The sequence below is a fragment of the Vulpes vulpes genome, chromosome 14, assembly GCF_048418805.1.
Source record: "Vulpes vulpes isolate BD-2025 chromosome 14, VulVul3, whole genome shotgun sequence".
Classification (NCBI taxonomy): domain Eukaryota; kingdom Metazoa; phylum Chordata; class Mammalia; order Carnivora; family Canidae; genus Vulpes; species Vulpes vulpes.
Genome location: NC_132793.1, coordinates 44,352,056 through 44,377,499, shown reverse-complemented (window position 1 = coordinate 44,377,499; position 25,444 = coordinate 44,352,056). Strand labels below are relative to the sequence as shown.

At 39.9% G+C, this 25,444-nt stretch overlaps 1 protein-coding gene across 4 annotated transcripts in view; it reads right to left on the bottom strand.

The window, feature by feature from the left end:
• CFAP61 (cilia and flagella associated protein 61) overlaps positions 1–25,444 on the bottom strand; it is a 277,436-nt gene that overhangs the window by 229,445 nt on the left and 22,547 nt on the right. For all 4 annotated transcript variants that reach the window (XR_011996986.1, XR_011996985.1, XM_026002334.2 and 1 more), the window contains exon 7: positions 13,262–13,394. Coding sequence is in view for 2 of the 4 variants with exons in the window: in XM_026002334.2 (XP_025858119.1) it covers positions 13,262–13,394 (133 nt within the window). In the remaining 2 variants the exon portion in view is untranslated. The remainder of the gene's footprint in view (positions 1–13,261; positions 13,395–25,444) is intronic.

The following is a 25,444-nucleotide window of genomic DNA, read 5'->3' as shown; positions in this document are numbered from 1 at the left end:
CCTTTGAGTTTCTTTCAAATAACTATTCTTTTTTTTTTTCTTCAAATAACTTCTGATTTGAGAAACACACTCTGAAATATGAATATGTGGGAGTATTCAAATGCATCTTTGTGTGTATGTTTTCTGAAAAAAGAGATTCAGTAAACTTTCTTTACTTGAACAATGTAAAGGGCTTGATTGTTGGCTACTATCTATCCTCCAAGGGACAGAGATAACTTTCCACTACTAAGGTGTCTTCAATTATCTTATAGTAAGAGAGCAAAATTGAAAGTTCTATTTATTGTTCTTGTTTTTCCTCTGAGAATATATGTTAGGATACAGAAAGCTCTGATTGCTAGAAATCCCTATGTGCAGTGGCCTTGTCTTCACACGCAGGTCCATTTAGAGACATGTGTGCACTATATCATTTATGCTTCCTTCTAAAAAGTCACTCATCCCTTTTGGGTGACAGTACTCCACAATGAGGGTGCCCTTACTGTGACCAGTGCCAGCTTTGATACCCTCTGCCTCATGCCAACAGCAGGGCTGAGCTGGCAGGCTCTGCCCACCTGCAGGTCAGTGGTGCCTCCTGGGACCACTGCTGCCCATGCTGTGGATGATGCCAGAGCAGACGCTCTGCCCATCTGTCTCTAGGAGCCGCCCTTGGCCTCCAACCGCCCTTCCCTAAAATCTCAGTTTGGAGTAAACACCAGATGTCAAGGTAAGCCAGGATAAAGTTATGAAAAGCAACTTGCAGCAAAGTAATGACTCAAAACTCCTCCAAAGTAGCTATCAAGCCAAATAAAATCTGCACAGTTAAAAACCTTACTAGTCAAGAGTTTCCTACATGGCACGGGTATAGTTTCCAGGCATTCTATGTGCATGGTCTTTAACTATCATGGGCCAGTGTGGGAAGAGACAGATTTGCTGTACTGTTCCATTATCTTTTTTTTTTTTTTTTTTTTTTGTTCCATTATCTCTGGTCAACTGCAGTCACCCATAAGCATGGCATGCTGCATGTAAGTGCTTAATCAGCAACTAGGGTGGGGAAAGCCCTGATTTAGCTTTAGGCAATCTCTGGGGTGTAAATATTCCCATTGTGGCCAATTTTAAGCTACCAATGCAATGTTACCAGACAGGGGAGTTGGGAAGGGATGCCCTGTAGCCACTATTATATAGTATTTCTACTAGAGAGACTACAGGCATAATCTCAAGAGCAAAGAATAATAAAAAAATAATTAGGAAGTGATGAGTTTTGAGTATTAACTTTGTTTTCCAGTGTGACTTATTACACTTCAGGTTTATATAATTTAATTTTTAATAATGGGTGTTTAACAACCAGCTTGCAAAGTTCCTGAAGATTTAACATTTGGTTCTTGTGAGGCAGAATGAACTAGTTCCCTCATGCCACTGGCTACAAGGCCAGCCAAAGAAAGTCCAGGTTGTTGGGAGAAGGGTCCAGGAGGCAGGTTTTAGGGGAGTGACAGCACTGATCTTGAACTCAAAAAGGCTTACACCAGATAGTACTCAGTAGAGACTAGAGATGTGATCCCAAGACCTGGATTGGCTTCACCCTGTTAAAGGAGTCTTGCTTCTGCCCTTCTATTCAAAGACTGAAGTCCATGGTCACTTCTCCAGAATGTGAAGCATCTGATGGCCTGAGGTAACACGGCCTCTCAGAAACTGGGCTGGACTCCATTCACCTCTTTAGAGACCTCATAGGATCCTTGCATAGTTGAGACCGCAATTTTCATCCTCCAACTTTCCTCTAATGTTGTATGCACTGAAAATTTGTGACATGTGACTAGATAGGAAAGGAACATTGAGGCAGTCACTGTAGCTGCTCCTCATAAGTACTAACACAAGTGATTTGGGTTGAAACTAGCATCTTAAAATCAAAGGATTAAAAGCCTTCTCCAGAGAGACATCAGCATCATAGTGGCATAAAAATGTCCATCATTTTTTCCCCTAAGCTCAATAGCAAATACTGGCATCCAATCATGAACACAGGGGCCTTTGACGGAGCTGTGGGATCCAGCACTAGAAGCCAAGGGACCTGGAAGAGTCTTGCCCACTGTGCATGAGGAAATAGGCAAACATATCTTGGTCTTGACTATGAACCCTGCAGAGGACTATGAACTGGCTCCAGCCTATCTTGGCCATGATCTAGAAGCCCTTGGAGAATATTGACTTAGATAATCATTTACAGATAAGAGAGTCTTTGTGAAAACTACAGTTTCCAGAGAAGTTCCAGGACTCCACTGGAGCAAAAAACTATGAGTTTGGATACACTGAAATGAATAAGAGGAACAGTTTGGCTTTACCCATTTCACCCATCCCCAGTGAGGCACAGCTTAGGGGCAAAAAAGATCTTCCTTGGCCCATGATTTATCCAATGGGGAAGGTCATTATGTCAAGCTGGGTATGAGTGAGCACTCAGCTTCCTCAGCTGTGTCGCTGCTTCCAAAGAGACTCATTTCTATTTTGCCTCATCCAGAGACTGAATTGGAGCTCCATGACTTATGTCCTAGCAGAAAGAAGCTAGGGAGAGCAGCAAATATTGCCCTCTTGGAGGGCAATGAAGGAACCTGGTTCTTTTTTTTTTTTTTTTTAATTTTTTATTTATTTATGATAGTCACACAGAGAGAGAACGAGAGAGAGGCAGAGACACAGGCAGAGGGAGGCAGGCTCCATGCAGCGGGAGCCCGATGTGGGACCCGATCCCGGGTCTCCAGGATCGCGCCCTGGGCCAAAGGCAGGCGCCAAACCGCTGCGCCACCCAGGGATCCCTGGAACCTGGTTCTTAATTACACTGTGGATTGCATCAAGAAGCCCACCCTGCTGCGAATATCTTGCCCAAGAACCTCCTAACTGGCCCACAAGCACTCCCAGCAACCTGTGTGCCTTACCCACACATCATCCCACCTGGTGGCTAGCTCCTGTACACACTCTCAACAGCACCATGAGTAGTCTTTAGCAGATGGTTAGAGAGGACTGCAGAAAATCCATCTGTGGCCAGAGAGAGACTATAAACTTGAGCTGCTATCTTTGGGAAAATAAAAGAGGATGTCAGCACTCTGCCTGGTGCTTTGTAAGATCCAGAGAATGCATACAAGCTTAAGAACTCTGTCAAAAGAGGGAAGAAGAAGGGTGAAGCAGATATATCCATAGAAGGTCTGAGAACTTCTCAGGATCTCTAACAAGGCTGACAGACGGATGTCTGTTCTGAAGAAAGTAAAGACTGGAGGAGATAATTGCTACTTCAAATGAGAAGACAATAATGCAAAACTCCAAGAAACATGAGAAAATCCAGAAAATGTCATCCACCAAAAGATCATAAGAATTTTCCTGTAACCAAACCCAAAGAAATAGAGATCTCTAACTTACCAGATAGAGAATTTAAAATAGCAAGGGCACCTAGGTAGCTCAGTCAGTAAAGTGTCTGACTCTTGACTTTGGCTCAGGTCATAATTTTAGGGTGGTGAGATTGAGCCCTGCTTTGGGCTCTGTGCTAGGTGTGGGGCCTGCTTGGGATTCTCACTCTCTGCCCCTCCCCTACCACTCAAATTTTCTCTCTCTCTCTCTCAAAACATAAAAATAAAAATAAAAAAAAGCAGAGAAAAGAAAGATAAAGGAAGGAAAAGAAAAGACCCAACTATAATGCTGCCTAAGAGAGACTCACTTCAGCTTTAAGGAAACACATAGGCTCAAAGTGAAGAGAAGGGAAGTCAAAAACAGAAACAAAAGACAATGAAGGTCATTATATCAATGATAAAGGGGTCAATTTATCAAGAAGAGATAGCAATCATGAATACGTATAAGCTTAATACTGGACCACCTAAGTATACCAAGAAAATACTAAAAGATAGGAAGGTAGGCATAGAGTACAATCACAGTAGGGGACTTCAATATCCCTACTTCAGCAATAGATAGAAGACCCAATACAGAAGATCTACAAGGAAATGTTTGACTTGAATATTACTTTAGACCAATGGACCTAACAGACATGGACAGAACATGCCATCTAACACAGGAAACTATACATTCTTCTCCAGCATACATAGAACATTCTAGTAGTAGTAGTAGTAGTAGATCATGTAGTAGGCTACAAAACAAGTCTTAGAAAATTTAAGAAGACTGAAATCATGCCAAGTATCTTTTCTGACTACATGCTATAAAATTAAAAATCAATAACAGTAGGGAACTGGACAGTTCACAAATATGTGGAAATTACAAAAAAAATTCCTGAACAACCCTGGAGGTGTTCCAAAGAAGAAATCAAAAGGCAAGTAAAAAAAATCTTCAAAGAAACAGCAATGGAAAGACAAAATACCAAAACCTATGGGATGTTGAAAAAGTAGTTCTATAAAACTGATGAACATATGCGAGGGGAGAAAAAGGACAGAAGGAGAGAGGGAAACAAACCATAAGAAACTCTTAATGATAGAGAACAAACGGAGGGTTGATAGAGGGAGGTGGGTGGGGGAGGGGCTAGATGGGTGATGGGGATTAAAGAGGGCACTTGTGATGAGCACTGGGCATTGTATGTAAGGGATGAATCACTGAGTTCTACCATTGCACTGTGTGTTAACTAAAATTTAAATAAAAAATTTTAAAAAAGAAAAAGCAGTTCTAGGAAGAGGAAAATTTCTAGCAAGAAACACCTGTTTCAAGAAAAAAAGATCTTGGGGCTCCCTGGGTGGCTCAGCAGTTTAGCGCCTGCCTTCAGCCCAGGGCGTAATCCTGGAGTCCCGGGATCGATTCCTGCACCAGGCTCCCTACATGGAGCCTGCTTCTCCCCCTGCCTGTGTCTCTGCCTCTCTCTCTCTGTGTCTCTCATGAATAAATAAATAAAATCTTAAAAAAAAACAACAACAACAAAAGAAAAAAGATCTTAAACAACTAAATTTGCACTTTAAGGAACCTGGTAAAGGAGATCAAATTAAGCCCAAAGTTAGCAGAAGGCAGAAAATACAAAGATCAGAGCAGAAATAAGTGAACTAGAAAAACAGTAGAAAAGCAATGAAACTAAGAGTTGATTTTTGAAAAGACAAACAAAATTGACAAACCTTAAGCTAGACTAAGAAAAAAGAGACAAAAGACTCAAAAGCAGAAATGAAAGAGGAGATATTACAACTGGTAACACAGAAATACAAAGTATCATAAGAGGCTACTGTGAACAATTATATGGCAACAAACTGAACAACCTAGAATAAATGGATAAATTCCTAGAAACATATAACTTACCTAGTCTGAAAAATGAAGAAATAGAGAATATTAACAGTTGAATAACAAGAGACTGAATCAGCAATCAAAAACCTCCTGCCAAAGAAAAGCCCCAGAACAGATGGTTTCACTGGTAAATTCTACCAAATATTTAATGAAGAATTGACACCAATCCTTCTCAAACTCTTCCAAAAATTGAAGAGGAAGGAATACTCCCAAATGTATTTTATGAGGCCAGCATTATACTGATAGCAAAGCCAGATAAGGACATTACAAGAAAACTACAGATATCCCCGATGAATATGGATGCAAAATTCTCAACAAAATATTACCAAACAGGATTCAACAGCACGATAAAAGGATCATATACCATGATCAAGCAGGATTTATCCTTGTGATGCAAGGATGGTTCAATATACAGAAATCAATACAAGTGATATACCACATTAATAGAAAAATAAAAACCATATGATCATGTCAATAGATGCAGAGAAAGCATTTGATGAAATATTACATCTCTTCATGGTAAGAATGCTCAATAAATAGGTCCAGTAGAAAAAAATATTTCAATTAAATAAAGGCCATTTATAACAAGCCCATAGCTAGCATCATACTCAACAGTGAATGACTGAAAGCTATTCTTCTAAGATCAGGAACAGAACAAGTGTGCCCACTCACCACTCCTATTCAACAAAGGACTGCAAGTCCTAGCCAGAGAAAGCAGGCAAAAAAAAAAAAAAAAAAAAAGGAATAAAAAGGCATCCAAATCAGAAAGGAAGTAGTAAAACTGTCTTTGTTTGAAAATGATATGTTATCTTACATATAGAAAATCCTGGGGCACCGGGGTGGCTCAGTCAGTTAAGTGTATGCCTTCAGCTCAGGTCATGATCTCGGGGTCCTAGGATAGAGCCCCACATTGGGCTCCCTGCTCAGTGGGGAGCCTGCTTCTCTCTCTCTCTCTCTCTCTCTCTCTCTCTCTCCCCTCCCCCCTGCTCATGCTATCCCTCTCTGTCTCCTTCAAATGAATAAATAAAACATCTTAAAAAAAAAAAAAGAAAATCCTAAAGACTCCACCAAAAAACTGTTAGAACTGATAAATGAATTCTGCAAAGTTGCATGATACCAAACCAATGGAAATCAGTTGCAGGATGCCTGGGTGGCTCAGCAGCTGAGCATCTGCCTCCATCTCGGTGTGATCCTGGTATCCAGGATCGGGTCCCACACAAAGCTCCCTGTGGGGAGCCTGCTTCTCCCTCTGCCTATGTCTCTGCCTCTCTCTCTCTCTGTGTCTGTCATGAATAAATAATCTTTAAAAAAAGAAAGAAAAATATCAGTTGCATTTTTCTTTTTCTTTCTTTTTTCTTTTTTCTTTTTCTTTTTTTCTTTTTTTGACACAGAGAGAGAGAGAGCACAAGCAGGGGGAGTGGCAGGTAGAGGAAGGAGAAACAGACTCCTCAGGAACATGACCTGAGCTGAAGGCAGAGGCCTAACCAACTGAGCCACCCAGGTACCCACCCCCCAGTTGCATTTCTATACACTAACAATGAAATACTTGAAAAAGAAATAAAGAAAACAATCATATTCACAATTGTATCAAAACAATTGGATTAGAAGAATTAACATTGTTAAAATGTTCATACACCCAAAACCATCTCTAGATTCAGTATAATCCCTAACAAAATTCCAATGGCATTTCTCACAGAAATAGAGCAAACCATCCTAAAATTTCTATGAAACCACAAAGACAGCAAATAGCCAAAGCAATCCTGAGAAAGAACAAAACTGGAGGGACATCTGGGTGGCTCAGTAAGTTAAGTAACTGACCCTTGGTTTTGGCTCAGGTTTTGACTTCCAGGTCATGAGATCCCAGCCCCAAGTTGGACTCTGTGCTCAGCAGGGTGTCTGCTGAGTTTCTCTCTCTCTCTCACTTTGCTCCTCCCCCTGCTTACTCACTCTCTCTCTCTTTCAAAAAGGAGTGCCTAGGTGGCCCAGTCAGTTAAGCATCTGACTCTTGGTCTTGACTCAGGTCGTGATCTCTTTCAGGAGTTACACAACAATTTTTTTGATACGACACCAAAACCACAAACAACAAAAGCAAAAATTAATAAGATAGATGACACAAGGGGCATCTGGATGGCTCAGTTAAGCATCTGACTTCAGCCCAGGTCATGATTCCAGAGTCCTAGGATCCAGCCCCATGTCAGGCTCCCTGCTGAGCAGGGAGTCTGCCTCTCTCTCTGCCCCTCCCCCTGCTCCTTCTCTCACTCTCTCTCAAATAAATAAATAAAATCTTAAAAAAGAAAGAAGAAAGATAACACCAACTCAAAAGCTTCTGCACAGCAAAAGGAACAATCAACAGAATGAAAAGGCAACCTACAGAAATGGGAGAAAGTATCTGTAGACCATGTATCAAAATACTAGACAGGAGGTTAATATCCAAAATGCAAATGCATAAAGAACTCATACAACTCAACAGGGAAAAAAGCTCCAATTTAAAAATGGGCAGAGAACCTGAATAGAGACATTTTTTTCCAAAGAATACATACAAATGATCAACAGGCACATGGAAAGATGCTCACCTTCTCTAATCATCAGGAGATAAAAATAAAAACCACAATGAAAAATTTCCTTACATATATTAGAAGAGCTATCAGCAAAAAGATGAGAGATAACAAGCATTGGCAAGAACATGGAATAAAAGTACATGTTCAACTGGTAGAGCATGCAACTCTTGACCTCAGGGGGTTTTGAGTTCAAGCTCTATGTTGGGTGCAGAGATTACTTAAAAAAAAAAATCTTCAAAAAAAAAAAAAAAAGTAACTCTCTTGTGCTGTTTGTAGGAATATAAATTGCTGTAGCCAGTATAGAAAACAGTATGAAGGTTTCTCAAAAAATTAAAAACAGAAGTGCCATATGACCTAGCAATCCTATTTTAGGTTGTATAGCCAAAGGAAACAAAAACAGGATCTTTAATAGATATCTGCACTCCTGTGTTATTGCAGCATTATTCACAATAGCCAACATATGAAAACAACCTAAGTATCCTTCAACAGATGAATGAATTTAAAAATATGTCAGATAGGCCTACAATGGAATATTATTCACCCATGGGAAAGAAAGAAATCCTGCCATTTACAACAACACAGATGGACCATGATGGCATTATGCTAAGCAAAATAAATAAGAGAAAGGCAAATATTGTATCATTAATTTGTGGAATCTAAAAAAGAACACATAGTAACAGTAAAATTGTGGTTACCAGGGGTTGGGAGGTGAATGAAATAGGGGATGTCAGTCAAGGACACAAAACTTTCAGTTGTAAGGTGATTAGTTCTGGGAATCTAATACAGCAGGTGATTATAATTAACAATACCGTATTATATACTTGAAAGTTGCTGAAAGAATAGACCCTAAGCCTTCTCACCACAAAAAAGTACTGGTAATTACGTGACATGATGGAGGTGTTAGCTAATGTTATGGTGCAATCATTTTACAATATAGAAGTGTATCAAATCAACACTAGTATACCTTAAATAATCTGTCAATCATATCTCAATAAAGCTGGAATATATAAAAAAAGCATCCTCTAAAAAAAAGGCCTGATGGATCTGGGTTTGTCCTTTTGTTCACTAAAAGACCTGACTGGTGTCTGCATGAATCGTTACTTTTCAGTCATTTGTCTCATCGTGTAAAAACAGTTTTTAAAATGGTGCTGTTGGGCCCAAATAACCTCTGACTCTTCCTTTTTTCATTACCTGAAGCTATAGGCTGAATGAAAATATATGAAAGTCCTTAGAGGAAAATGCAAAAACCTATGAAAAAATAAAAATAAAAACCCTTTCAGTGGAGAAGAAACAAACATTATGGACCAGTGCCTCAGAATCTAATTTTTAGGGCCAATTTTCACCTTAAGAAATTAATGCCTTTATCTCTCTAAGGTCATCCTGTACTTCACCAGATATGTTTTCATTTTCCATCATGTAGATAAGAGTTTCAGCACCTGCAGTGCACATTGGAGCCATATGGGGAGCATTTTAAAAATACTGATTGTGTCTGACCTCAAAAGACTGATCTGCTTGGTCTAAGTATATCCAAGCATCAGAATTTTTAACTGAGATATAACTTACCTACCATATAAGTAAACCTTTAAAGAGTATACAATTCAGTAGCTTTTAGTATATTTACAAAGGTGTATACTTTCAACCACTAATTCCAAAACATTTTCATCCCCTGCCCCACCCCTACAAAAAATCCCATACCTTTTATTAGTTATTCCCCATCCATCTCTTTCTCCAGCCACTAATCTATTTTCCATCTCTATGGACTTGCTTATCATAGGCTTTCATATAAATGGAATCATACGGGGATCCCTGGGTGGCTCAGGGGTTTAGCACCTGCCTTCGGCCCAGGGCATGATCCTGGAGTCCCGGGATCGAGTCCCACATTGGGCTCCCTGCATGGAGCTTGCTTCTCCCTCTGCCTGTGTCTCTACCTCTTGCTCTCTCTCTCTCATGAATAAATAAATAAAATCTTTTTTTAAAAAAGTAAATGGAATCACACAATACATGGTCTTTGAGGTCTGGCTGCTTTCACCTGGCATAGGTTCATACACATTGTAGCATGTATATCTTCATTCCCCTTTATGTCCTAAAAATATTCCATTGGATAGCTACACCACCTTTTGTTGATTAATCATTCATCAGCAGATGGGACATTTGGGTTATTTCCACTATTTGGCTACTACTAATAACACTCCTATGAATGTTCACGTACATGTTTTTGTGTGGACATGCATTTTCAATTCTAGGAGTGGAACTGTTGGATTAAATGGTAATTCTACGTTTAACTTTTTGAGAAAATGCCAGATTGTTTTGTAAAGTAGTTATGCTATATTATAATCCCACCAGCAATGTATGAGGGTTCCACTTTCTCCACATCCTCACCAACACTTGTTATTTGTCCCTCTCTTTTATTATAACCATCCTAGCAAATGTGAAGTGGTTTTGGTTTTGTGGTTTTTGGTTTGTATTTCCCTAATGACTAACAGTGTTGAGTGTCATTTCATGAGCTTATTGGCCATTTGTATATATCTTTTTTGGAGAAATGTCTATTCAAATCCTTTATCCACATGTTTAGATAATTTGTCTCTTTATTGCTATATGAGTCCATTATATATTCTGGATACAAGTTTGTTGGCATGGGGATAGTCTAAAAGCCTCCCAGGTTGTTCTTATATAAACTGAGCTTGAGAACCACTGATATAAATAAAAACAAGTCTCAAATAGATCATGTTATCAGAATGAAAGAACTTTTGGTTTCAAGTTTTCCAAGAAAAGTAATATTCTTTAAATAGCTCTTTAGTTTTGTCAGAGAAATCAGTGTATGAAGAATCCCTGAATGATCATCCTAGAAGTAAAACCTTTGAATGCTTTTCAATAAACTGGCACAAAGCAAAGGTCAAATAACCACTTGAAAAAAAACTAATTTGTGGTCATCTGTATCTGAACCTTGGGATTGTATGAATGAAGTATTCAGGTATAGGGCTGGGAACCCAAGGGTTCTATCCATATGCCAAAGACAACGCAAAAATTCATTCACAATAAGATTATCTTGTCAAAACAATCTTCAATCCAAGCTTGCATAAACTTCTTTTAAAGGCTTTTACAAAAATTGCCCTCTATATTTCTCATGTGATGCAAAGAGAATATCTTAGCTCATATATGAATTGCTTTCTTTTCTTGATTCCTAAAACTATCAACAAAAGGCTGACCTTGTAAGATCCCTGTACACAAATCAACAACAAGCCATTTGGAGGGGAGCTTCAGTCCTTTAAAAGAGTACTCAAATGTGATCCCTGAACCAGCAGCATCAGTATCATCCAGGAACTAGTGAAAAATGCACATTCTCAGGCCCATCCCAGACCTACAAGATCATGCTGAGGGTAGGTCCCAGGAATCCGTTTTCTTATCACCCCAAGAAGTCATTTCAAAGCATGCTTGAGTTTGAGTACTTACTTCTTAAAAATATTTTCCTCGCATTTCTCATACACACATAAAGCAGATGCACTGGCCATGGCCTTATTCTTCCTATGGCTGGACAGTCACCACATATTCCCTAATTACCCTGAGACACTAAGAGTCTCGATGTTTTCTTCAGTCAGACAATGCTCCATACCACTGAGCAGATGCTGTGAATATCCCTATTTCAGCATTTTCAACTCTTAAGAATGCCAAAGCCTCAGACAGAGTGGTGAGAGGCAGACTGTCATCACGCTATTTTTCAGGAAGGCCTATTCCAGCAGGCTCAAACCAATATAAAGGCCTAGAGATACCTCAACACACTTGCATTTAGCTATGAGAATGGGGATTGAATCCTTATTATCAAACTTGTGGGGACAAATGTAGAGAAGGAAGCCACAGCTAGCTAATAAAATTCTGTAAGGAAGGAGCGTCCCTCTGTGAATGCCTCCACAGAATGAGAGACAATCTCAAGAGTTGCAGAGTTGCTCATAGTGGCCACCCAGGGAGTTGGGTCAGCCTGCCTGCTGCTTTGAGCTGAGACACACTAAAGTTAGCTAGCTTGCCAGTTGTCTTCTGTGTCTCTTCCCCCTACTTCATGTGGGTGTAGGTCCCCCCACAGGGTTTACAGCTGGCAAACCAGAGGGGGTGGGTTCCATCTTTCTTTATTCCCATCTCTGCCTCCCATCTCACTAAAACCTTCTAGGACAGATGATGTGGAATTAGGATATTAGTGGAGCATGTTCTGAATCAGTGGTCACAAATGCTCACAAGGGCCAGGTTGGTATAAAGTGGGGAAGATGGCTGGAGGAGGGGCATGAGCCCCCAGGGCACAGTGGTAACAGTGATGGGCTCAAGGGCACCTGCACTGTCTACAACGGCAGCTGCTCCAAAGCTCCAACTCGCTAGGGCCCAACAGCAGGCCTTCTGATTTTTCTAAAGAAGCTAGAAATTGTTATATACACTTTCCTAATTTTTAAATGCTAGCCACAAATACAACAAAATTTAATCATCTATAACCTAAATCAAATCATGAGAAAACAATGGACAAATCCAAATTGAGAAGCGCTGCATAAAATAACTGACCTGTGCTCTTCAAAACTGTCATTGTCATGAAAAACAAAGACAGACTGGGGAGTAGTTTGGGGTTACATGAGACTGAAGACACATGACACCGAATGCAACAGATGATGTGGATTTATTCTGCTGTAAAGGACTGTCAATATAATCTGAATAAGGTCTGTATAATAGGATTGTCAGAATCATACCTGCTCACCCTGATCATTGTAGTGCAGTTACATTCTTGTTTTTAGGAAATACACACCAAGTATTTAACAGTAAAGGGGCATTATATCCACAATTTATTCTTAAATGATTCAGAAAAAATATATGAATAAATAGTTCTAAAATAGTAAATATATGTATAATATTTATATTATGGCATAAATATATTTAGGTTACAATACAACAAATAACCTAAATATATATGTTTATATCTAAAAATAGATAAATCTAAAGAAAAAGCAAGCAAAGAGAATGATAAAGCAAATGTGGTAGAATGTTATCATTTAGGGAATATCAGTGCTTAAAAGTTTTCTGTAAGTGTGAACTTTTGTTAAAACAAAAAGTTAAAAAATATTATTTTCCAAGTCAAACAAAATCCATGTGCCAGCAGGATGCTGGCCTGTGACCTCCAGCCTCTGGGATCTTGGGGTCTCAGAAATCTCCCCCAGACATCCTCAAGAATCTCTCCTTTTCACCCTAACTTCCATCCCTACCTTCAGGGGCAGGTCAAAGAGTCTACAGCAGCCTGATATCTGGATGTACTTTGCAAAATCCTAAAAACCCAAGGCCAGGTCATACTGGGAAGAAGGGTGATGTCATTGCTCAGAAGTGGACCTGGCACACCACCAGCAGGGGCCTTAGGAAGCAGGGAGGGGATGGCAGCTCTGGCAGGGCTGGGCAAAAACCAGGAGCAACATCACTTATTTCTTTCATTTCTCTCACTGAGTGTATCCACAGGCAGATTAATCACTAACCTCACATACAACAGCATTATTCTCTTTGTCTTGGGCCTCTATTAGTTCAGCCAGGAAGTACTCGCCGTAAGTTTCCTTCAGAAGTGTGTCATGGCGCATAAATATCGGCATGAGATCATCATGATCTTCGACCCTGTTTAATGCAAAGGCTTAATTAAGTTCAGTGTTTGTTCCTTCAGTGGAGCACCTACTATGTGCCAGAGCCTATTCTAAATGCCAGGAACACAGCAACATGCTCATGACATGAACTTGCATTCTGATAGGAGAAACAGAATGGAAATACAACAAATACATCACTTCAAACATTTCAAATAGTGGTAAGTGCTCTGGGATGGAGAGGGTCAAGTGGTGAGGGAAGACCTCTCCAAAGATGGACATCTGAGCTGAGACCTGAATGAACAGAAGGGGAGAGAGCTATGTCGAGAGACCTGGGTTGGGGGGTGGGGATTCCAGGCAGAGGGAACACATTCAGTATATTTGGATATGGAACTTAGGGCAGCATTTGTCATGAGACAAAGGACAAAAAGCTGAGGACAGTATTTTCCAATTGGGTTCCAAGGAATGCTACTTCTATAACATTGTCCTCAGCATCCCTTCTTCCCTCCCAAAAGAATTCTACCATCTAAAGACAATTTCCTGGTATAGGTGCCTTCTGGAGTGCCACAGTTATGTATTAAAGAATGAGAAGTAACATAAAGAATATTTAACATAAAGAATATTGAACCTTGTTTATGCATTTACCCAACGCTGGCCCATGGTACTCTTTATTCCTATCAAGGTGGACGGGGAACAGAAGCCATGGTGCTCACCAGCCCTTCTGACTCAGAGAAAGTTCCAGCAGTTACCTTGGCAGGGTTCTAGGGTTAATTCCTTTATATTCTAGTTGTCCTTTTAAACTGAGGAGGTTCCCTTCATTCCTGTGTCTCTGCCTCCCTTGTTTGTTCTCTCTGTGGTCCCTCTATTGTTTGTTGTGCTATTCAGAAGCTGTTCATTCAGTCTTCTGTTCTTCAGGAGCAATTGCTCTAAAATAGCCTCTGATTTGGTGTGTCCATGGCAGAGGTGACTTCAGGGTCTTCTTTTGTCGCCATCTTGGACCAGAAGTCTACCCTTTATTCCTAAGACATTGCTACATTTCCCATAAAGGGGGAAATGCTGGTTTAAAAATAATGAAGCTCTACTCACCATCTTGGAGACATTCACCTCAGATTTCCATTGTCAGGATTCTGTACAGTGACCTTGACAAACAGTGTGGGAAGAGAGGGAGAACCAGGAACCAGGTTTATGGTAGCACAGTGATGCTGGTCCTTGAACTCCATTTTGCTTCCAGTGTTCAACATTCTTTTCTTCTTTTTAATACACTCTTGGTTATATTTAGTACTCTATTTTGCCTGTCCAGGATGTTCTTATACTTAATTCCTGGTACTTTTCTTATTAAAATGTTCTACTACTTTTGTTTTTCTGTAATATTTCTGATTTGGCTACTAATTTTTATCTTTTTTTCTACCTACTTCATTACTATGCCATTTTAATCATCCTATTTGATCTTCTAATATGTTCTCTTTGACAATAGTAGGTTCATTTGAGTGTTCATATGTATATAAAGCTCAGGGCTTTGCCCAGATAATCTCTGTTGCTATACTTCTCATAGCAACCCCAGGAGGTAGGCATTGCCATCTTCACTCTGTAGATGGAGGAGAGCAAGGTTCATGGAGATGATGAAATCCTTTGCCCGAGATGACAGAAATAGTTGGCAGCAGAGCCATGTTATGAACTCAGGTCAGCTTAGACCCTAACGTCCCATATTATACTAAGCCCACAATGCACTTCAAAAATTTACTTCCAAAAATTACTTAGACCTTCCTTTTGAAAATGGGGAGCAAGAAGCATGAACACAAGTAAAACAACTGAGAGGAGACTGGCTCAACAGCCAGAGGTCAACAACATGAGCTGACTCACCCAGCTCTGCCACAACTCCTGGATCAGATTCCCCCAAACCTATCACATTCTACCCTCCACATCTAAATACTTTAAATTGGACAACTCCATGCAATTTGGATGAAACTCTCTACCCTGTTTCCAAGATGAAACCTTTACTTCTGGTGACAAAGCCTCATCTGTTGGAATGATTGTTGATTTTTCATCAGTAATAAGTGTCTTGGTGGAAGAAACACGTATTTGAAAAACTAGGCCTCTGCTATATGAAACCTCAGAGGTAAAGAGAAAGCTAGCCAGCCAACCATGGTATAGGAAAGAAAAAAAACAAAGAAAACAAAGAAAAGATGACAACCAGGGGGGCTTAAACATAACTCCTCAAGTTGAACCTTATTCTTAACCTCTTGTCCCTCTGGAAGGGAGAGACAGCAGACGGTGCTTATCGAAGTAACGAGGATATTTGCTTTTTATACTATCAACCTGGCATTGATGTCATCACCAACCAACAGTCTCATTCTACATGCCAGGGCATCAGAGGGATTCTCTAGTGGGGAGTCCAAAACATGGAGCCAGAACTGAATAATCTATAGAATTGTTGAATCATTATATTATACACTTGAAACTAATATAACACTGTGTGTTCATTATACCGGAATTATTAAAATAATGATGAACTAAATAAATACACTTCAAACACGGGGCCAGAAACAAATATATCAAATACAACAAATATATTGACAATACAAATGTCTTTAGGATGGATGGAACTGCACTCTGACACCATAGCCATTTTACAAGCTATTTCAGTGCCACACCAATTTTTTACTTGCCCATCTATTTTTGTGTATACACAGTCACTTTGAGAGCTACCAGTGGCCATCTGTGGCTGGGAATACTAAAGCTCCACAATAAATGCATTGAAGGCTGGTAGTGCTCTTTTGAAAAGATTGGAGGATAAATGATACAGTGTAGTGGTCAAAGCCTGGACTGGGTGCCAGAATGCCAAAGTCTGGATTTAATAATTGTGACCTTGGACAAATCACTTAACCTCTCTGTGCCATAGTTTTCTCATCTGTCATAAAGACAGTAAATTAAATGTTGAGATAATAATGTGTGACATGGTACTGTTATTAATATTCCTAACACTTAGGTAGGAATGGTAAATAAGAACAACTGAAGAACATTTATAATCAATGCATGGAATGGAACAGGTTATCACTACAGATGCTTGAATGAATCATTGCGCTAGTTGTCCACTGGCCACTATAGGTATAAACTTTCCCATTCTGTCCACTATTGCTAATTGGTTTAAAACTCTGCTTTCTTCACCTCACTCCCTTACTCAAAACTTTTGCTAGCCCCCAATGTTTCTGGGATGAGCCTAGAGCCCTTAGCCTCATTTTTAAGGCCTCTTTCCATCATTATCACCAACAATAACACAAGTTGATCTACTCATTGTCCGTAGAAGGGGTCCTTACCATCTTCCCTCCTTCTGCCTCTGTCTCTAACCCAGCACTGTGACTCCCTCCTTTATTCCAAATTCCTGCATCCTTCAATGTTCACTTCCCCCGACACACACCCTCCAGTGGCTCATCTTCCCAGGCTCCTTTCCCGGAAACCATAATGACGGGGTCAAAACTGGATATCTATTGCCCACCTTTGTGTTAATGTTGATACAGGGCATGTTCCCACCCAAGGAATATGCTCTTTGGGGACACAGAGTTCTGTGCTTCTCTGTAAACAAAGGTTAACCAGAAGACTCTGAGCCCTCTCCTAGGCTAGACTTCAACCTTGACTTATAAAGACTTGAACAAATACCCACATAGTTTCTCTGAGCTCAAGACCACAAACTTAGGATGACCACAGCCCCTCTTGAAGTGCCTTCCTGAGAAAGCAAGGCTGCCAAAAGCATTTCTTAATTATTTTAGCCAACACCTGAGAGTAGTGCCCTTGTCTCCCAGGCTCTGTGGGAGGGCAGGAGCCTAATTTCAATGAGCTCCAGCCAGCAACTCAGATGGGTTTCACAAGAAACTTCCCCCACTTCCCACTTCTCATAAGTTTTCACTTCCCTGACTCTACAGTGGCTCTCCCCGCCCTCTCCCAATCCCCTCATTTTCTCTTTAAAAGGTCTAGTCACCTCTGTACAAACCAAAGTTGACTCCAGTTCACACTGCCTGCTTTTCCCCACTTGTAATAGTTATTACTGATTAAAATTGGTCCTTACTACCTTTACCAGAGTCTGGTTTTGTTGACCTTTGATATCTGCATATCCTGTAGGCCCTAGCACAGGAGCAACAGTGACAGCCAACATGGTCAGGGACCTTACCACATTCCTAGGACATATGGGTATCCCACAGGAACTGACAATGCTGAGGGGTGCCACTGCTAAGCCCATTTTCCAGGTGAGGGGCATGTGGCCTGAGGGGGAACCCACCTGGGGAGAGAGCCCACAGCCCTGTACTGACTGAGAAACCTGCCCAGGTATTTCAATGCTAAGCCTTAGTTTCTCATCTACTTAACAGGCAGGGACAAGGGTAGCAGGAAAGGTACAATGTACTGATAAGGCACTCTCTGCAGGCAGTAAGACCTCAGCAGCATTTGCTGTGGGGAGACTTCACATTCCCCTGTCCATCCACACCACCTGGCAATGCCCCAGCAACTGGCTCCCGCAAGCACTCAGGACCTCTGTTCCAAGAGCCTAGAACACCCCATTGCATTCCAGAACCCACTTCCCCACTTGCCAAAAGGGTGCTGCTCATGCAAGGGGTTTTTCTCCGTAAAAAGAGTACTGAACACTTGTTTGAAAGAAAGAAGATTCTAAAAGAGAAAAGCCAAAAAATCCATTTTCAAACATTCTGCCAAAAACAAAACTCTACATTGATATTAATAGAGATCATTGTAAGTAATGGGAAGATAATTCAACATCCTAGTCCTTTTAAGTGAATCAAGACACCTCTCATATAGAAAACTCTAAAATCAACTGTGTTCCATGGGATTTTATCTACATGGGATGGAAACAAAAATAACACTGCATGGATATAAAAATCAGAAACAAAGGCTCAGATAAACCCAAGGCCATATGTCTGATCATGAGCCCTCTTTGGCCCTTAACAAAGTTATCCATAATCATCTCTCAATACTAATTCTTCTGGAAAAACAACAAGAAAATATCCAAATTGTGGCATTCTAAAGAGTTCCTCCCTTCAGCTTTTCCCCAAAATGGATAAAGTGGAACTTGTTCTGCCAAATGCATTCCTTGGGGTAATCGATAATTTATGATCTTGCATCAGCCCCAGTGCTAATGATAAAAGTATGACATCAGCCTTGCAGAGTCTCAAATGGCATGTGACAAAGTCCAGCTATACAGAAACAAAACACCTCAGCTCCTAAAAACAATTCATCCAGTAAAATGTTCAAATTTGAGCATTTTGAGGTAATGAGCACTGCCTGCCTCTGGGATAGGAGAGCGGTGACTCAGTGTGAATTTGTCCAGTACAGCATAGCCACGTGTCCAGCACGTGACCCACAGTATTTCAGGGGTTATACCTATGTAAGGTTATAATTCATCAACACAAAGTACAATGGGAATGATACTGTTTTTTTCTATTCAAAAAATGGCTTGGAGGAGGCAACAATGTGCTTGCTAATGTGAATGGATACAGAATATTTTATTTTAACTTGTTTGAAGGAAACAAAAGGTCCATCCTGTAAAGACTGATTGATTGCTCAGGTACCTAAATGTCCATCAAACTCTGAAAAATGTACCAGATGAAAATGGGAGTAGAATCCAAAGTATAAGAAAATCAAGAGCCTCTCAAGGACACATCATTTGGGGTATGGGTGTCCTCTAAGCCCAGGGGAAGGCAAGGTGGAGGAGGACAGGAACCTGAGGGCTCTCCCCGGCTTCCTGGTAGGACAAACACTCATCATTTCCACTATATCAGTTAGCTGGGCTTTCCAGGAACATCATGATGTCTGTAACCCACAGAACTTTCCCAGCTGACTGGCACGGTCTCTGGGTGATAGGGAGACACTCGGGTTGCTTCAGAGCTTCAGCATCCTGATCACTCTTCTATATAATTACAATCCTAGAGGAAAATCTGTAGGCTAGCTTCCCTTGAGGGTAGAAGATGCGTATTATCTCCTTGCCAGCACAGAAAGTACTGCAAACTCACAGGTGGAACGTTCACACTTAAGGACTGGCAGGACATATCACTTCTCGGCCTTTTGGCTAAGATCAAGTGAAGGACTGGCAGGACAGTGGCAGGGGCGAGCCACTTTTGCCTTCATAATATTGGCACAGCCTCTCCTCTCTTGTCTGACGGGATTTTCCACGTCCAGAGAGGATTTGCATTTCATTAGCTACACTTAAATATGTACTATTGAAAAAGTGATGCTGATGTTACTTTAAATGCCATAAATTCTGTATTTCTTCACACCCCAAGAGTATATGTATGTGCCTGTGCTTCAAGGAATCAGTGAATGAAGGAAAAAAAAAAACTCACAAAAGAATCTAATTGAGTGGCCATCCTACAGAAAGCAAGGTATTTGAGCTAAGCCAAACTTTTACCACTGTTTACCATTTCCACTTGAGGTAGGAGAACCTAAAGTAAGTCTTTTTCTTCAGATGCATACAACAAAGCACCTTTTTTCTTTCCAAGATCTCTTGAGACCTCTAGTGGCCTTCTGTAAGAAAATCAAATCCATCATTTCTCAACCACATGATGCATTTTAGAACTTTAGATGGATTTTGGAACCATTTAGTTTCTACTCCTTGGAAAATGTCATAATTTTTTTAAATGATGGAGGATTTTAAACCCTAAGTGACTTCAAAGCACGTTCAAGGCCAATAAGAGGCCCTGCCATTTACACCACAAGGATCTGATCCAGACATCTATCTTGGCACACCATCACTCCAGCTGGATTGTTAACCAGATTTTACTTGGTTGGGTTACTTACCAGGACTCAGGAAGAGCAACAGTGAAGCCCCTAATTTTGCTATTCCTCCTTTTTGAATGCTTTGGAATTCTCATAACTTAAGCATCAGAACATTCATTTATATGAAATTGCTCAGAAGTCCAACTTAAGTAAATTCCAAAAAAGGATGAGGCTATCAAATGCTTAATAAAAACAATTGCTTTTAGAGGTAAAAAGTTAGTATCTAAAAACCATAAACCTCATGTTTTAAAGCCCTCAACTGTCTTTCACCTATTTTACATAGCAGTAATATTGACACAATTTGGTTCACATTTATCAGCAAAAATCAGTATTTTAGTTATTTTACACTGACAGTACATAGTCCTTATCTGGCAAGTCTTCGCCCACTCCCATGAAGGACTTGAAAAAGGTAGGTACCCCCCAGAAAGGCTATTCTAATAGTTTCTCAGTCTGAGAACATCTCAAATCCACCAGAGTATGAACCAAGCCCACGATAGATTATAAAGGTGTGTCCAGAGCAGCTATGCTTTATTTCAAATATTACAAAAAATACAGAACAATAACTTCAATAATTATTGTCTAAGTGGATGGGCAGATTCCAGCACAATTTTCCACATGGGCGAATCAAAGAACTGGGACTGGGGATTACAGTGTTAATTCTCTGGTTCTGAACAATGTTGCTAGGTAAACAGGAGAAGGATAATTACATCCCCAAACCCTTCTCCAGTCTAGTGTTTGAAGAACTGTGTTCTTCACTGTTAATTATTGGTGCAAGTAACTATTGATGAGACAGATGTCAAAAAATCAATGTGGGGGAAATAAGAGAAAAGCAGCAGCCTAAGAGGATCCACCACCATGATCATCTGACCTTCTGAAAAATCTTTTTTCCTGCATCCTTAAGGAAGAGAGATGATCTACCTAAGTGCATTTTCCAGATGTCTGAAATTCTACACCTGCTAGTGTCAAAACTCAAATGTGAATATTTTGGACAGAGGGCTTCTTAAAATGAGTCTTACCTTTTTATCTTCTAACAAGCAAAACCACCAATCAGTATAATGTCACCATTCCCTCATGAATTCACTACTGGATGCTGAACTGTCTTTAGTACCCACTGTCATCTCTTTGCCATTAGGACTATATGCCTCTTGTGATTTGCTACTTGCAGATTTTCTGTAGGCTGGGAAAGAAGGACATTCCACCATCAGGGGCTGAATGAGCAAGACCTCAGCATCAGGAATCAGGACGGTTTAGTTCAGGCTGGGACAGACCCGTCCCCTTGAAGGCTGTAGTCCATGACTCTAAAGTTTTCAAGGACAAAAGGAGGAAAGGAAGGAAGGGCTGGCATGCAAAGGAAGAAGGAGAGAAACTAACTCAAAACTACCAGTTGCCACATGCTTACTAGGAGCCAGCACTAGGCTGGGCGCAATCTACATCTATTCTTGAGCCACCTACACCCTGAATGACAGGTGAGGCATCAGTGAGTAGATTAGCAAAGATGTCACCTTACTAAAAAGTAAAAGACATAGGTGATTTTTAGATATGCTGCCTCTGTACATGTCAATTTCAGTATATTAGATTTATATACAATTTTCTAATATAATAATAGGTTTTATAGAAATATCTATATTCTATATTCTATTCTGTATTATACATTCCTTTTTTTAAGATTTTATTTATTTATTCATGAGAGACACAGAGAGAGAGAGGCAGAGACACAGGCAGAGGGAGAAGCAGGCTCCATACAGGGAGCCCGATGTGGGACTCGATCCCGGGACTCCAGGATCACACCTTGAACGAAAGGCAGGCGCTTAACCGCTGAGCCATCCAGGCATCCCTGTATTATACATTCTAATTAATTCTACAGTATCATCTATTACAATAGTAGATAATAATATAATATCACCTTGCCAAATATGTACACTGAAAGTATTTGAGCTTTAAAATTCCTCAAGAAAATGACAATTGCCAAGGTCCATATTTGGTATACTGCCTATACACTTTAAGAAAATATGGAGCTTCTGTGTTGGTGAACGTATGCAGATTTGAGGAGAGTGGCCCACCTGGAGAAGGTATGGAAGCTCTGTTCCCTTTCCCCACACCTTGCCTTGTGTACCTCCCCCATCTGACTGTTCCTGACTTACATCCTCTTATAATAGACTAGTGACCTAGTGATAAAAAAAGAAAAAAGTCAAGAAACTACTTTCAGAAATGTCCCTCCCTCACATGCTGTTCTCTACCCCTCTAATTGTCTACTTTGTACATACACATTTAATCAGCCATCCAGATAATTTTTAAATTTGAAATTATTTTAAATTCAATCATTTTATTTCAAACAAAACCTGTAAAATGGCACTCAAACCCACAAATATTGAGATAAATGCAATTAAATAACAAGATATTGGCTTGACCTAACAGACTAGAAACAGTTTTAACAACTGAAAACATCTAGCATTGGTGAAGGTGTAAGGACACTAGACTCCATTGATTAGAATACAAATTGTTATGAATATTTTGGTTGAATAATTTAATAGCATCTATTTTTAAATCTTAGTATTTAGTACACTCCTACCCAGAAATTCCACTTCTGGTACCTATACTTCAGGAAAAAAAAAAACCACATTTAGTACCTGAACATATATGTGCAAGTCTGTTTCCTACAGTACTACTTGTTATATAAAAAAAAATGAGGACAAATTTTCATAAATAAGGAATATTAAATGGATATTAGAGCTACATGTTGAAATATGCATCCATTAAAATGAATAAAACTGATCTGGAAAGATGATGAACTGTTATATTAAATGAAAAATGTAATTAACAGAACCCATGATCATTTCTATATATAGACAGAAGATACACACATACTTGCACATGTGTGTATAGTTACATACTCACATAAAAGAATGTAATGAGTAGTCTTACTTTAAAAATTGTTCTAATTTGAAAATATAATTCATTTTAGTAAGTGAACCCATTCCCCAAGCTAATTAGCAAATGGCAGAATAAAATGAGAGATTTTTAAATGAAATGAAACAAAAGTTCAGCAATTATTAGACTACTTACAAGATCCTAAGCAATTAATTTATGTAAATTTCTGCTAACATAATAACAAAAAGCCCTGCCTACTTGTGAATGCTTTTACAATGAAACTTCTCTAAAGAATGTAAGTTCCAGGGATCCCTGGGTGGCCCAGTGGTTTAGCGCCCACTTTTGGCCCAGGTCGTGATCCTGGAGTCCCGGGATTGAGTACCATGTCAGGCTCCCTGCATGGAGCCTGCTTCTCCCTCTGTATGTGTCTCTGCCTCTCTCTCTCTTTGTGTCTCTCATGAATGAATAAATAAAAATCTTTTTTTTTAAATCGAACACTTAAAAAAAAAAAAAAAAGAATGTAATTTCTTGAAGGGTAGGAGGACCTATTTTCCTGTGCTGATACTAACAAGAGAAACTTCATAAATCAGGAAGAAGAAATTGAAAGGTATGAGAGAATCAATTAAAAAGATTATTTAAAAAATATTTCACTCACAGAATTCCTTTATGCATTTGGCTTGTATTCACATTTATATCATGACCAAAAGGGCTTTATAAAGAGAATTATAATGTATTTAGCTATGAATTTAAAAAAGAAAAACAGGGATCCCTGGGTGGTGCAGCGGTTTGGCGCCTGCCTTTGGCCCAGGGCGAGATCCTGGAGACCCAGGATCGAATCCCACATCGGGCTCCTGGTGCATGGAGCCTGCTTTTCCCTCTGCCTATGTCTCTGCCTCAATCTCTCTCTCTCTCTCTCTCTCTCTCTCTGTGTGTGTGTGTGACTATCAAAAATAATTAAATAAAAAATTTTAAAAAAAAAGAAAAAAGAAAAACAGGTTTCTACGAGGAATTTTCTTCTCTCTTATCCTAAATTGGGTAGATAATTTGTATCAATTTATTGGCAATCTTTTTTTAGACATGTGGTCTCTGGATCTCAGAATGCAAGGTAAATGTTCTATGTAGAAAGTAAAAATGAAATCACTTTACATTGTTTGCATAATGTTCAACAGCAGCCTCCTTCTCTTTGCTTCTCTTCATCACCAAACTTCCCTAAAGAGCAATGGATATCCCCTTGCTTTCACACCCTTACCTCTCATTTATTCAGCTCACTGCAATGGGATTCCCCAAACCGAACTCTGCTCTTCAAGGAGGGACAAGACCAGATCCCAAACCAAGGGGCTGAAGGTAGGGCACTAGTGACTAAGTGGCCACTGTTGGCACAGAGAAGCCAAACGCATGAGATTGAGAGAAAGATGAAGCCCAGGTCCTGGGAAGACAGAGTTCAGAGAAAAAGAAGAGAAGAGCAGAATGGGGTAGGGTTAGGGTTGGATATGCCAGTGCCAAGGCAGGGAGCCACCCTTCTTCTTACCTAAAGTTCATACAACTTTTCTTTAATGGATACAGAATTCTCCAATATAATTTTTTTCTTTTTTAAAAAAATACTTTTTCTTTTAAGAAAATTCTTTTTTAAATTTATTCATGAGACACAGAGAGAGAGGCAGAGACATAGGCAGAGGGAGAAGCAGGCTCCTCACAGGAACCCAATGTGGGACTCAGTCCCCAGATCGGGATCATGCCCTGAGCTAAAAGCAGACACTCAACCAAGGCATCCAGGTGTCCCCATAATTTTTTTTCCTTTTTTTTTTTTAAAGATTTATTTATTTATTTATTTATTTATTTATTTATTTATTTATCATAGACAGAGAGAGAGAGAGAGAGAGAGAGAGAGAGAGGCAGAGACACAGGAGGAGGGAGAAGCAGGCTCCATGCCAGGAGCCCGATGTGGGACTTGATCCCGGGACTCCAGGATCATGCCCCGGGCCAAAGGCAGGTGCTAAACGGCTGAGCCACCCCGGGATCCCCAATTTTTTTTTCTTAAATGAGTTTGGCAGATTGTGTTTCTCAAGGAATTGGCCCATTTCATCTAAATTGTTGAAATTACAGAGCTGTTGTAGAGCCCTTATCCTTTTACACCTGTCAGATCTGTGGTGACAACACCTCTTTCATTTCTGATATCACTCATCCGCCTTTTTCCTTGGTCAGTTTGGCTAGAAGTTCATCAACTTTATTCAACTCATCTGTATCTCTTTAAATTTCTAAATCCTAAGACCTCTTATTTGTACTCAAATTATTTGATTTCCCTGCATTATTTGTCACCTTAAGAGTCAGACTTCTATAAGATTCCTTGCCCTCTCTTCTACTTTTCTTCCTTATTATTGTTAATATCTCATCTTCACCTTTCAAGATTCTGCCCCAGGCCTCTGTGTTTTCAACTTTAAGATCTCC